Genomic DNA, 13,716 nt, shown 5'->3' on the forward strand with positions numbered 1-13,716 from the left:
ACGGCCGCATATTTCCCAAAATCAATAACCAATATTCAACTGTACAAGGTAATAATCACTGTGTAAATTAACTGTGAAATAAATTAAAATGCATACATACTCTCATCAATACTTAAAACAAAACGATGCGTGAAAGACAATTATCTGTGGAATCGGTAACAGTAACTTAACAATAACATACAGCTTTCGGCAGCTGATTCGTAAATTATATAATATGTAACGGTGGTTGAACAAATCAAATTTTACAGTCTTAGGAGTAAATGCGCTTTCATAGTGTAACAGTTCCTTTAACACTGCCTTAAGATCCTCGAGTCTTAACTTGAGATCTCATAAGACACAATCGGTATATCTGATCAATAGCTTTACCATAATTATCATAATTTCAAGCTTCATCTTGTGCAGGGCTGCCAACTCTCACGCATTGACCGTGAGACTCACGCATTTTGACCAAATCTCACGCTCTCACGCTGATCTTACAATATCTCACGCACAGCAAAAAAATGCTGAGATATCTCACGCATGAATATCTCTTCATAAATAAAACACTGAAATATCTCACGCAAAGCAAAAAAAAATCTTACAATATCTGAAAACAGTCACTTTAGTATGCACCAAATTGCACAAATTGAAGTTATAAAATGCAAAAGCTCCCTACCGTGGGAGGGGGGAAACCCCCCCCTCAGTCACTTCGCTCCCTCGCATCTCACTCTCACCTATCACCCAATGTTGGCAGCCCTGTCTTGTGATATGACACACTACATATAACTGCTAATCATGATTTTTCAATCGTAAAAAAAAATCTTTCTCGAACTAGCAATATCATCACACCGGCGATCTACTATATACAGCAGTTTTGTGTATGCACACAAGGCACCTGCAGTCAGGTGTGCGTCACAACAGTCAGCTAGGTGTGTCAGGTTCTATCAGCGAGCACAGTAGGAAGGACCCATACTCCTGAACTACACCCAGTAACACCTACCCACGCTCCCCTGTTCAATTGTTTACGCTGGAAAGCCATAGTATACACCCACGCCCCCTGTTCAATTGTATACGCTGGAAGATTGTAGTACCTAACCCATCTCTGTTTCATTATTTACGCTGGAAACCCCAGCATCTACCCACGCCCCCTGTTCAATTGTATACGCTGGAAGGTCGTGTTCAGATTACGGATTCCAGCTGGGGTTCTCACGGCTCGGACCCGATTCCGCCGCGATCGCAGACGCGATGCAGGAATTCTCGTCCTGGAGGTCCGATTTCATCCCGATTCTGGGTACAACCTGGAATTCTTGCACCACGACCTGGATTGCGATCCGGAACCCTTCTGGGTTTCGGGACACGACGTTGTTGTGGCGCGACTCCCCCGACTCCCCCGTCAAGGACAGAACTCACTGAAGGGGATCAACATGCCCCCACTGCAGGACACTATCTGTTAGGGCTATCTGCATGGCTGCATGCTAGTTCACACAGGCTGAGGGTTGTAGCTGCACCTTCATACAATGCACGGCTGCATGTTAATTTGTACAGGCTGCGGGTTGTAACTGCACCTTGCTATGATGCACGGCTGCATGCTAATTTGTGCAGGCTGTGGGTTGTAACTGTACCCTCACGCTAGCCAGCCACTGCGCAAACAGTGCGAGCAGCTTGCTGTGCTGCACGTCAATGTTGACTCCAGCTCTCACAAGCACCTTCCCTTGTACGGCTCTCTCAAAGTTATCATTCGTAAACAGGTCTGTGCTTCCAACTGCAATGAAGAGAGAGAGAGAGAGCTCGTTAAATTTCTTGAGAGAGAGAGAGAGAGAGAGAAAGAGAGAGAGAGAGAGAGTGAGAGAGAGAGAGCGAGTAGGGATGATAGAGAGAGAGAGAAAGAGAGAGAGAGCGAGTAGGGATGATAGAGAGAGAAGGAAGGAAGGGAGAAGGAAGAGGAAGTGAGAAAGATAGAGGGGGAGAAGAGAGAGAGAGAGAGAAAGAGAGAGAGAGGGGGAGGGAGGGGAGAGAGAGAGGGAGAGAGGAGAGAGGAGAGAGAGAGAGAGAGAGAGAGAGAGAGAGAGAGAGAGAGAGAGAGAGAGAGAGAGAAGAGAGAGCTCGTTTAATTTCGCTAGCAATAAAAGGGGTCGCGTGTCACATTTGCATTAAACTGTATGATTGAGCAGGTGCTACGTTTCCATTAAGAATACAGCCAGGGTTACAGACAGGTACCACTGTAAAGGCTCATAATCGCAAATAATCACAGAAACGTCATCGCTAATTACGTGAAAATTGTAAATTTATATAAAAGCATGCTTTTTTCACATTTCTCAGAAACAGCAGGGTTGGGACCTAAACTTTTAGCCATAAGTTGTTTATAGTATGAACTAGTAAACGATCGCTGGAATTTTTTTTAAATGTTTTATTTTAGGAAATATGTTGAAAAGATGCACGAAAATCTGTAATGTTTTTTTAAAAACAACAATTTCGTAAATAAAGAGCCATAACTTCTCAAATATAATCCTTCATGAAAACTCCAGGGACCGTTTACTCCATTAATGTGTTAAAACGGAACCAAAATTTTGGGAATCAGACTTTGAGGAAAAGGAATGCAGCTGCGGCAGTGAGCCAAGGTACATGTATGTTGTTGTCATGGAAACACTGCCAGCCACATACCCAGATTTTCTACTTGATCAAGAGGAAGTACAGGATCCTGCTTCAGTGCTGCCACCAAACGGTGCAAAAGCTTCAAATGTAAGCTGTCTGGAATTGGCTGAAGTTTAGCAAGAAAGCAGACTAGAAATTCCACTGTATTTTTAGTTCCCTGTAAAGAACAAGATACGAGTTGTAGACATTGCTCTCTCTACAATTCTTTATAAAAAATAAACTGTGTTACGAATACAAATACATCCCGGATACAAGTGCAGATTATAAACCAAACACCATGTTATAACGAATTTACCTATTAATTACTACTATAATACACATGTACTTAATATTACACAATCAACTACTCGATATCTCACGTAATATTCGACCTTCTCACCATTCCATCGACAATTACCGACAACAAAAAATATACCTTGTCTAACCTGCGAAGTGCTCTCACATGATTATCATAATACTGCACCATCTTCACCAGATCCTGCTCCCTAATAACAGGTTCCTATGTACAGATAAAAACATCAAATACATTCAGTTAAAAACTCTCTAGTTTTATGTTCCCCTATCCAGAAGGAAAAGCCAAATACATCCCATTTAAAGATAACAAGTCCATATATCCAGAGCGAATCATCAAATGCATTCTGTTTGAAAGCTCTCTAATTTTATGTTCCAATATCCAGGGGAAACATCAAAGGCGCTCAGTTGAACAATCTCTAAATTCAGGTAAAATGCTACTGTTTTATTAGAATGTTTGTTTCACTGTTCAGGTAGCTCACACAATGATGAAGGATATCATTCAGGTAAATTATTGATGATTATTGATTGATTATTGATTTTCAGGTAATGTGCCGCGCCTCATCCATAAACGCGCAGGTGAGCAAAAAGGTGTAGATATGGCAGCGCTCTCACATTGAGATGCTCAATCCATGACCAGAGCAGACGAGTGAGGACGTTGATGTCAGACTCTGCTGCTAACTTGTCCCAGGCAGACGAATGTGAATTGAGCAACACCTACAACATGAGGGAGTGGAAACTGTGTATATGCAATCACTGTGCAAGTAGACATCCTACCTAGCATGATGTAATAGCACCCAGTCTAACTTGTAGTAATGATAGCTCAGGCCAGCTACTACATTTAGATGCTTTACCTTAATATAACTTCAACATGTAGCTGTCTTACCTTAATATAACATATACATGTAGACATCTTACCTTAATATTACTCATACATGTAGACATCTTACCTTAATATAACTTCAACATATAGATGTCTTACCTTAATATTACTTATACATGTAGATGTCTTACCTTAATATAACATATACATGTAGCTGTCTTACCTTAATATAACATATACATGTAGATGTCTTACCTCAACATAACATATACATGTAGACATCTGTAGACATGTAGACTTATACAGGTAGATGTCTTACCTTATATATAACATTTACATGCAGATGACTTACTATAATATAAGATAAATACGTAGACGTATTACTTCTAAAATCTACATGTAGATGGCTTACCTGATAGCTTCTGCAGCTGAGTTGGACCTCCTCACTCCCGCACACAGATAAGAGAGCCTCAGCAATGGCCGTTGCCGTGACGATGGGTGCTGCCATCGTCAGGCCTGTCCCCTCCCCGTCCCCGTGGGCATTGGCTGCCGGGTCTGACCAGTGGCGGTGAACACTCCTCCCCACAAGGGGACTCTGACTGCAGCACGACGACATTGTTAAAAAATGAGTTGAGTCATTCTGTTATTTTTATTTAGATTATTTCTATTTTTTACTATTATGTTATTATTACTATTTTTTTAGTAACAAGGGCAGTAATTACAATAATTACAGTAATTACAGTAATTACAGTAATTTCAATAATTAACAATTCCAATAATTACGGGTTTACTTCTCCAAAAAAACGAATTTGAAAAAACGAATTATCATTTCATTCGCTGCATATACCAAGTACTCAGTACACTCACACAACTACACAGGTTGTATAATTAATTCACCAGATAACTCGTTGGCTAAAATAATTGGTGGACACAATTTCTCACTAGATAGATGTCTCACACACATAAATTTCAGGTAAATGATTCCTTTAGGTGTCACCTGGAAAGGGAACAACTTAGAGGAACGAGATAAGGAGGGAGGAGGGAGGAGGGTGGAGGGGGGAGGCCTAGAAAAAGGAGAAAAGAGAGAGAAAAGAGAGAGAAAAGAGTGAGGATGCAAGGTGGGAAGAGGGAGTAGGAAGGGAGGTAGAGGAAGGGAGGAAGGAAGGTGGGAGGAGGGAGTATGAAGGGAGGTGGAAGGAGGGAGGAGGGAAGGTGGGAGGAGGAATGAGAGGTGGAGACAGGGAGGTGGTAATATATATAAGCAGGGTTCTCCCCAGATTGACCCCCACTTCAAACCAGCCGCGCCGGCGAGGGCAGGGAGGCGACGGGGAGGACAGGGGGCGGGAACTACGCGGGGAGGGGGAGGGGGAAACTAGGGGCGGGCGTCTCGGGGGGCGTGTATTTTTACCGGAGACGACTAATTAATGCGTAAAATCGTTCCACCATCGCCATAGACCGTTATTTCGGGGTTCTTGTATATACTATTGCTGAACCCGCGCTACGCGCGGGCTAGTTGACTGTGATTCATGTGTTACCATGGCAGTGCAGTTACGTGTTATGTGTAAGGTGTTATATATGGAGTTTAGTATGTTGCCACATGTTTGTTTTTTATGTGTTGAGATGTCAATATAAAATACATGGTGCATTGCAATGATGCTTACACGTAGATTACAATAATGTAACGGCAAAACCACACGAAGGATAGTGGGTTTACAACCCCTTCTATCCTCTTGGGTTTGCGGTTACTATTATTGTATTCTAGCTCTACACGTAACTACATTAACCATTTAGTTTGGGCAAGTACAACAGTTGAATACACACACCCACAACAGATAATGTTTTTATTGTATGCTATGTTACTGGTTGGGATGATACGGGACTTCCAAAAATGTAGAACATATAGATGTAGATGTTGATAGTTGCTGTTAATAACGTAAACGCAATGATTTACTGTGCCTTCGCATGTTTCCACGGTGTTGCTAGACCAGGTAAGTATTGCCGTGGTTGTGATCGCTTTGACTTCTACGCATGTGCGCACTCTGTGCGGACGTACGTTAATATTACGTGCTTGTGGTCGGACCGCTTGTGACAGATCGGTGTTCACTGGACACCCGTACACTGTACTAGCAATTGACCGACTCCAAAAAAAATCTGCTCTGATGAACATTCAACTCTGTACATCGATCTGCGTGAAGACTAATGGCTGCCAGTTACGGTCTATGTCCCCAGCGGTACTGCCGAACGTACCCTGGGTACGGTCCTGTATACCGGAACGTAGCCCTGGTACTAAATACTACTAATCTAATATGCCGCGGACCGTACCTCGCCTACTCCACTATTCGAGTTTAGGGATGTCGCCTACGCTTACTCCCTAACGCTCACCATTAACCCTAACCCTAACTCTAACCTGAACCTAACCTCTAACACTACACCCTAACCACATAAGCTAGATTAGGTTACCAGGGTACGTGTTGGATATACCGGACACTCGTACCCCAGGTGGTACACGCCTCGGGGGACATAAGACCCTCATCAGCGAAACTATTGGCCAAAATTAGTACTTGAATATTTAACTTCATGTATTACATGGTTATTTCTACTTACATTATGGCGGCTTACACCAAATCTCAACCACACAGACACGACATCAGGCAATACACATGAACAAACACGGAAATTGAAACCACCCCCTGTTGAAACGCAAGGCAAGGACGAAATAGCAAACTGAGAACGTAAAACTAATACGCGCCCCCTACTACTTCAGGCGCAAATTGCCTTACCTTTTTTTGCTTTTTTTCTGTCTTTCCTCTTTCCGAAGCACCGAACAAACGGTTTTAACAGCCGAGTATAGTTTACAACACGTCCCGTGTACTCATCGATCTCTTCTGTAAATTTGGCGCCTATTTCGGATCGAAACTGACGGGCCTTTCACAAACATACATACTACCAAACACACATTCGCCAAATACTAGTAGTAGATAACGATAGGCCGAGTCGGCGTGTACAGTTTAGTGACAGGTTAACTTGTTGTGTAGCGTTTGTCAGTTAACCAGCTATGTGTTACTTGTCTGCCAGTGGCATGCGCTAGGGGACGGTAAAAAAGACACGCCGTCGGATGTTCCTGGTCGGAACGGCCAATTTTGACGGTCTCATTTCCCGCGTGGCAAACTTTTATGTGGTGGAGATTGTTAAACGGGGCGCAACGATTGAAACAGGGCGGGTTATTCCCAAACGGGGCGCGCGCGCCCCGTTTGCGCAACGTAGGGAGAACCCTGATAAGGTAAGTGGAGTTAGTAAGACGGAGGGACGAGGGAGCAGAGGTGTGAAATGAGAAAAGAGAGAGGAGGGAGGACAATCCAACCTGCAGGCAACTCCTTAACCCCCGCCCCCCACGCATGACTGAGCGCTAGGCCCGCTACCTGTTCAGGGCGCCCCCTGCATGCGGCATCGGTGTGCCTCCACATGCCACGCGTAGTCTCTCTAGCTCCAGGGCCAGTTCCCCGCACGGCTCTTGATGGAAGTCGGAAGCCAGTGCCTCCCGGTAGATCTCGTCGTTGGTGAGGTCATTCGAGGTCGCATCGAGGTCGCTGGAGGTCGAATCGAGGTCGCCGCTCGAGGTCGCATCAAGGTCACTCAAGGTTACATCACCGAAGTCGTCCGAGGTCGCATCGAGGTTGTTCAAGGTCGCATCGAAGTCGTTTGAGGTCGCATCGAGGTCGTTTGAGGTCGCATCAAGGTCGGACAGCGATTCACCTTCGATTGTGAAACCGTCCATCGCGGTGTCGACGGGGTTGCAGGGGTCGTCCTGGGTTGCCGCATCATCGGCTTCGGTCATCACAGTGTCACAATGGTCGACCGTGGTCAGAAAGTCGTCGAGGTCGTCTCGAGTTGCGGAGTTGCAGAGGTCATCCTGGGTCGCGGGGTCGCCGAGGTCATCCCGGGTTGCGGGGTCGCAGAGGTCATCCCGGGTCGTGGGGTCACCGAGGTCATCCCCGGTCGCGGGGTCGCAGAGGTCATCCCGGGTTGCGGGGTCGCAGAGGTCGACCTGAATCGTGGGAGCACTGACATTATCGCGAGATGTCGGGTGGCCGAGCTCACGAAGGGTCGCAGGACGGCAGAGTTCGGTGTTCGGTGTCGCGGAAACACGCTCGCCCACCGACAACCCGCCCGCCTCGTCACCAGCGCTGGCTCTCCTGGCTTCAGCCATGGCTCCTTCCTGCGTGATACTCGTACTCAGGCTCTCCATGCTGGACGAATCTTTGCACCTCCCACGCCCGACGCCGCCGCCGCCGCCGCCGCCCATCAACGGGGTCAGCAGTCCCTCCTGCAGTCTCTGGTGCGCATCCGTCACCACGGCAACGCCACCACTCACCGTGAGCTCGGCAGAGGCGAGTTCAAGCAGCCGCTCACAGATGATGAAGACTAGCTGTAAAACAATGTGCCAGCAAGTGATGAGGGAGAGAAAGAGAGAGAGAGAGAGAGAGAGAAATAAGAAGAGAGGGAGAGAGGGAGAGATAAGGAGCGAGTGGGAGGGATAGAGAGAAAGCGAGAGAGAGAAAGAGGGAGAGATAGATAGATAGAGAGAGAGAGAGAGAGAGAGAGAGAGAGAGAGAGAGATAGAGAGAGAGAGAGAGAGAGAGAGCAAGAGAGAGGGGGAGTGAGAGTGAGAGAGCAAGAGAGAGGGGGAGTGAGAGAAGGGAGAGAGGGGGAGAGATAGAGAGAGATCAGGGGAGGGAGAGATGAAGGGAGAACTACACTGGAAGGAGCGCTACGCGGAAAGGAGAGAGAGAGAGAGGTCTGGGAGGGGGAAGTCAATGAACGGGGGAAAGGAATTGCACGGGCGAAGTCAATTTGCAATGTATTATAAACAGTATATATCTAGAGCTTTTTGCTTGTAGGCTTTTCACATTTGGTGGGCTTATTCTCTGGCCAATTTTATGCACACCTAAAAATGCTGCAGGCACTCGCTTAATTTTCGAAATGCGATAGCCAACTAGCGCTTTAAAGGAATCATAACCAACACGAAACGGGACTTTACGCCGAAGCATTTACACGCGACGAAACGCGAGCGTGGCGCACGCAGACAACTAGAAAAAAATTTAACGAGAGCGTATTACGCTGGATTTAATTAACGTGTGTAGCCACATGGTAACCATGGAAACCGGAGCACCTTCGGGATGAACTTCAGTCTCCTGGACTCGTAACCGTGCAGCATTTGCCGCTGTCGACTCAGGTACTGGTTCAGAGTAAATTCGTGTGCAGTCGGGGACCTACGGGATATAGATACAGATATAGTGCGTAGAACCCGCTTCTCACCTGGTTACGTCAATCAGGAATTTTTGTCCCTATGTCGGCTAACGCTCCATTAGGAGTGTTCCCAACTTTGATATCATTAATGATATCATTAATGATTATTGATTAATGATTAATGATTGATAATCCTAACCCTAACCCTAACCCTAACCTAAATGACATTAAACCACAAACTAATATATGACCATATATATATATTTATGTTATTATGACCATTAATGACATTAAAGTTGGGAACACTCCTAATGTAGTATCACCCCCTATGTCGTATAACTAATGGGCTGTCAATTTAAAAAAGCAACAACGCAATACACATAGTCGTCTTGATTATAGACGTGTTGGTCATAATGTTCCAGTATCGCAGCAACTAGCGCTACCAGTATCATAGCAACTACTGATTTATGCTGTCAATGGAAAGCTCATTAGCTTTACAGCTTACTGAAGGGATCTGTTGGCGTTTGCGTGTACACAGGTGCATACCCAGCCAACGCACTGCAGCGCAGTGTATAGTAGTGAAACAGGAGTAGCGAAATCTCAGGACAGCAATCACAGATGCCCTGTTGACCATACGCATGCACGCACACGCACACGCACGCACGCACGCACACACCCACACACACACTAGGGTGTCTGCGTGGTACACTGCTGGGGGGAACATGACCATGATGCAGATGCAGTGCAAGCATATAATTACACAAACAGCAGGAACAAAGATGGCTGCTTGCCAATCATTTGCAAGGATTTTAAGGCTAAATATAGACTCATATTACACTTACACGTTGGCGAAGATAATTCTGAAGGGGAAGATGTAGAGCTCAAATTTCTGCACGCACACCATCTGCGCTCTCGTCTGAATAGAGTTGGGCCTGCAAGTTGTCGAGTCACGATGTTAACAATTTAATATAAAATACGATTTATGAATTACGAATAAAATACTAATACGAGTGCGAGTCATGATAGACAAAAAAGAATAGATAGGTTGTGACAAGATACTGCAACTATAATAATGATATAAGATAGATTACGTATTTAATTACAGTTTCCACCATTTAGTATAAATGAGTAAAATACGGTTTGATATTTTATTATTTGTAATTTTTATTTAGATATTTTGTAATTATGAACAATTATTTTTTTGATACACACATATATATATATGTATATACATATAAATTATATATATTATATATATATATATATATATATGTGGAGAGAGCGCGAGAGAGAGAGAGAGAGAGGGAGAACGCGTGTGCACTAGCAGCCCCCCCCCCATCTCCCATCGTAGCATTAACGTGTCAGTAAGTAAGTAAGTAAAAACTTTATTTAACGACGACGGTAAAACATGTTAGGTACAGACACAATAAATTGGCGTGGACCTATCTTCCACATGGCCGTCTCAAAATTATGTCTCAAATGGCAGCATTACCGTTGCCTCCTGCAGCGGCAGTAATGAGCAGAAAAAGTGGCACACGCACAGAAGACGTCATTATATATCGACACTACAAACGTATCACCTTACCTGCTAGCGCTCTTACACGCCTAATCCCTCACACTACCCACATCCATGCTACTACTACTACACTATCCACATAGAGCCATTATAATGGGTGGTACTGTTAGCGCCATCACGCTACCTGCACAGCTAGCGTTATCACACCACCAGCATTGCTAATGCTATCACGCTACCCGCACAGCTAGTGCTATCACGCTACCCACACAGCTAATGCTATCACGCTACCCACACATCTAGTGCTATCATGCTACCCACACAGCTAGTGCTATCATGCTACCACACAGCTAGTGCTATCACGACTAGCCACACAGCTGTGCTATCACGCTACCGCCACAGCTAGTCGCTATCACGCTAACCACACAACTAGTGCTATCATGCTACCCGCACATCTAGTGCTATCATGCTACCCACACAGCTAGTGCTACATGCTACCACACAGCTTAGTGCTATCACGCTACCCGCACAGCTAGTGCTATCATGCTACCCCGCACAGCTAGTGCTATCACGCTACCCACACAACTAGTGCTATCATGCTACCCGCACAGCTAGTGCTATCACGCTACGCCACACAGCTAGTGCTATCACGCTACCCACACAACTAGTGCTATCATGCCTACCCGCACAGCTAGTGCTATCACGCTTCCCACACAGCTAGTGCTATCACGCTACCCGCACATCTAGGGCTATCACGCTACCCACACAGCTAGTGCTATCCCGCTACGCCCACAGGCTAGTGCTATCACGCTACCCACACAACTAGTGCTATCATGCTACCCGCACAGCTAGTGCTATCACGCTACCCACACAGCTAGTGCTATCATGCTACCCACACAGCTAGTGCTATCACGCTACCCACACAGCTAGTGCTATCACGGCTACCCGGCACAGCTAGTGCTATCACGCTACCCACACAACTAGTGCTATCATGCTACCCGCACAGCTAGTGCTATCACGCTACCCACACAGCTAGTGCTATCACGCTACCCGCCATCTAGTGCTATCGATGCTACCCCACACAGCTAGTGCTATCATGCAACCCACACAGCTAGTGCTATCACGCTACCCACACAGCTAGTGCTATCACGCTACCCCGCACAGCTAGTGCTATCACGCTACCGACCACAACTAGTGCTATCATGCTACCCACAGCTGTGCTATCACGCTACCGCACAGCTAGTGCTATCAGCCTCAAGCTAGTGCCTATCACGCTACCGCACAGCTGTGCTTATCATGCCACCACACACAGCTAGTGCTATACACGCTATCCCGACAGCTAGTGCTATCACGCTACCCACACAGTTAGTGCTATCTGCTACCCACACAGCTAGTGCTATCACGACGCTACCGCCACAGCTAGTGCTATCACGATACCACACAGCTAGTGCTATCACGACTACCACACAGCTAGTGCTACTGCTACCACACATCTAGTGCTATCACGCTACCCACAAGCTAGTGCTATCACGCTACCGCGCACATCTAGCACCATCACACCACCTGCACAGCTAGCGTATCACGCTACCCGCACAGCTAGTGCTATCACGCTACCCACACACCTAGCGTTATCACACCACTGCACAGCTAGCGTTATCCCACCACCAGCATTGCAGTGCTATCACGCTACCCACACATCTAGTGCGATCCACACACCAGCATTGCTAGTGCTATTACGCTACCACACATCTAGCACCATCATGCGTTGCATCACCTGCGGGATCGGACGTAGTGGATAGGCGGTCGTCGCTTCATCCTGTAGGCGTAGACAAGAAGCAGGCGATGATGACACCGGTGCGACCCAGCCCCGCGTGCAGTGCACGGCCACCTGTGAAACACAGCAAACGCACACATTCATTCCTCTACTCCCTACGAGCCCGTGGAAAACGAGAGATTCTAAAGAAAACCGATAGAAAAAGAACCTGGAGGGAAGGTGATGATGAGAGAAGCGAGAGGGTGGGAGCAACTGGGGAGGTGAAGAGATCAAAGTAAGAGAAATAAGGTGAGGAAATGTGAGAGAACGCTCGAGATGGTACGTCAGGGGAGTGAAAGTGAGAGAAGCGGCGACATGTGAGAGACCACAGAGGAGAGTAAGAGAGACTAGGCGAGAGGCGGATGAGAGAAGCCGCTGTTACGTGAATCTGCGCGTGGTATTCCTCGCGCGCCGGTCCCGAGGGTTGCCGACCATAGCCCGTGGCGACTGTGATAAAACCCACACTCCACACTTCATTTCACCACCACCCGCCATCTTCCTCCTCCTCCTCTCCTTCCTCCTCCTCCTCCTCCCCCTCCTCCTCCTCCTCCTCCTCCCCCTCCTCCTCCTCAGCGAACGATACGAGGAATAAGGGAGGAGCTGGGCACATGTGTGAGGAGGAGGTGAACAACCGCGGGACCGTCGCGTACACGCGCTCAAGGCAGCAGCGACGGTGAAGGCCGTCGCTGACGCTCGTGCTCACTCGAGATGCTGCTTTATTGAATTTAGAGGATGTATAACGAGCTTCGCACGAACGCAGTGTTCAGTCATAGGAGTTGTGCTGCCTCTAATCCTGAAAAAAAATTAGTTTTTCGATCGCTCCTCTGCACCTTCTCTCCCTCCCCACTCGCTCTCTCTGCACGCACGTGTGTGTGTGCGCGTGCATGCGTGCGCGTGTGCGTGTGCGTGTGTGCGTGTATGTGCGCGCGCGTACGCGTGTGTGTGCATAGTGTAGTGGCCTAAAATAGTGTGTTCGTATTACATTCCTCAACGATTACATCACATCGACCTTACGAATTTATGTGACTGTGAGATATTCCGGCACCTTCAAACACAGCCGTCGCCTCCCCTCCCTCAGCCGTCGCCTCCCCTCCCTCAGCCGTCGCCTCCCCTCCCTCAGCCGTCGCCTCCCCTCCCTCAGCCGTCGCCTCCCCTCCCTCAGCCGTCGCCTCCCCTCCCTCAGCCGTCGCCTCCCCTCCCCTCCCTCAGCCGTCGCCTCCCCTCCCCTCCCTCAGCCGTTGCCTCCCCTCCCTCAGCCGTCGCCTCCCCTCCCTCAGCCGTCGCCTCCCCTCCCTCAGCCGTCGCCTCCCCTCCCTCAGCCGTCGCCTCCCCTCCCTCAGCCGTCGCCTCCCCTCCCTCAGCCGTCGCCTCCCCTCCCTCAGCCGTCACCTCCCCGTG

The 13,716-nt window shown here is 47.4% G+C and overlaps 1 protein-coding gene and 1 long non-coding RNA gene across 2 annotated transcripts; both read right to left on the reverse strand.

Moving 5' to 3' along the window:
* Positions 1 to 685: 685 nt before the first annotated feature.
* On the reverse strand, positions 686 to 7,222 carry LOC106810696 (protein tyrosine phosphatase domain-containing protein 1-like). Its single transcript, XM_014814129.1, has 6 exons — positions 7,165 to 7,222; positions 4,158 to 4,344; positions 3,538 to 3,639; positions 3,047 to 3,130; positions 2,641 to 2,788; positions 686 to 1,741 (listed from the first exon to the last, which is right to left on the reverse strand). Exons 1-6 carry the CDS (start codon positions 7,191 to 7,193, stop codon positions 1,569 to 1,571), a joined length of 723 nt encoding a protein of 240 aa, XP_014669615.1. The 5' UTR covers positions 7,194 to 7,222; the 3' UTR covers positions 686 to 1,568.
* An 884-nt stretch (positions 7,223 to 8,106) lies between these two features.
* On the reverse strand, positions 8,107 to 9,892 carry LOC106810697. Its single transcript, XR_001394054.1, has 3 exons — positions 9,835 to 9,892; positions 8,916 to 9,015; positions 8,107 to 8,171 (listed from the first exon to the last, which is right to left on the reverse strand). It is a non-coding gene; the product is annotated as an uncharacterized LOC106810697 (long non-coding RNA).
* Positions 9,893 to 13,716: the final 3,824 nt, after the last annotated feature.

Source organism: Priapulus caudatus, unplaced genomic scaffold (genome assembly GCF_000485595.1).
Source record: "Priapulus caudatus unplaced genomic scaffold, Priapulus_caudatus-5.0.1 Scaffold464, whole genome shotgun sequence".
NCBI classification, from domain to species: Eukaryota; Metazoa; Priapulida; class Priapulimorpha; order Priapulimorphida; family Priapulidae; genus Priapulus; species Priapulus caudatus.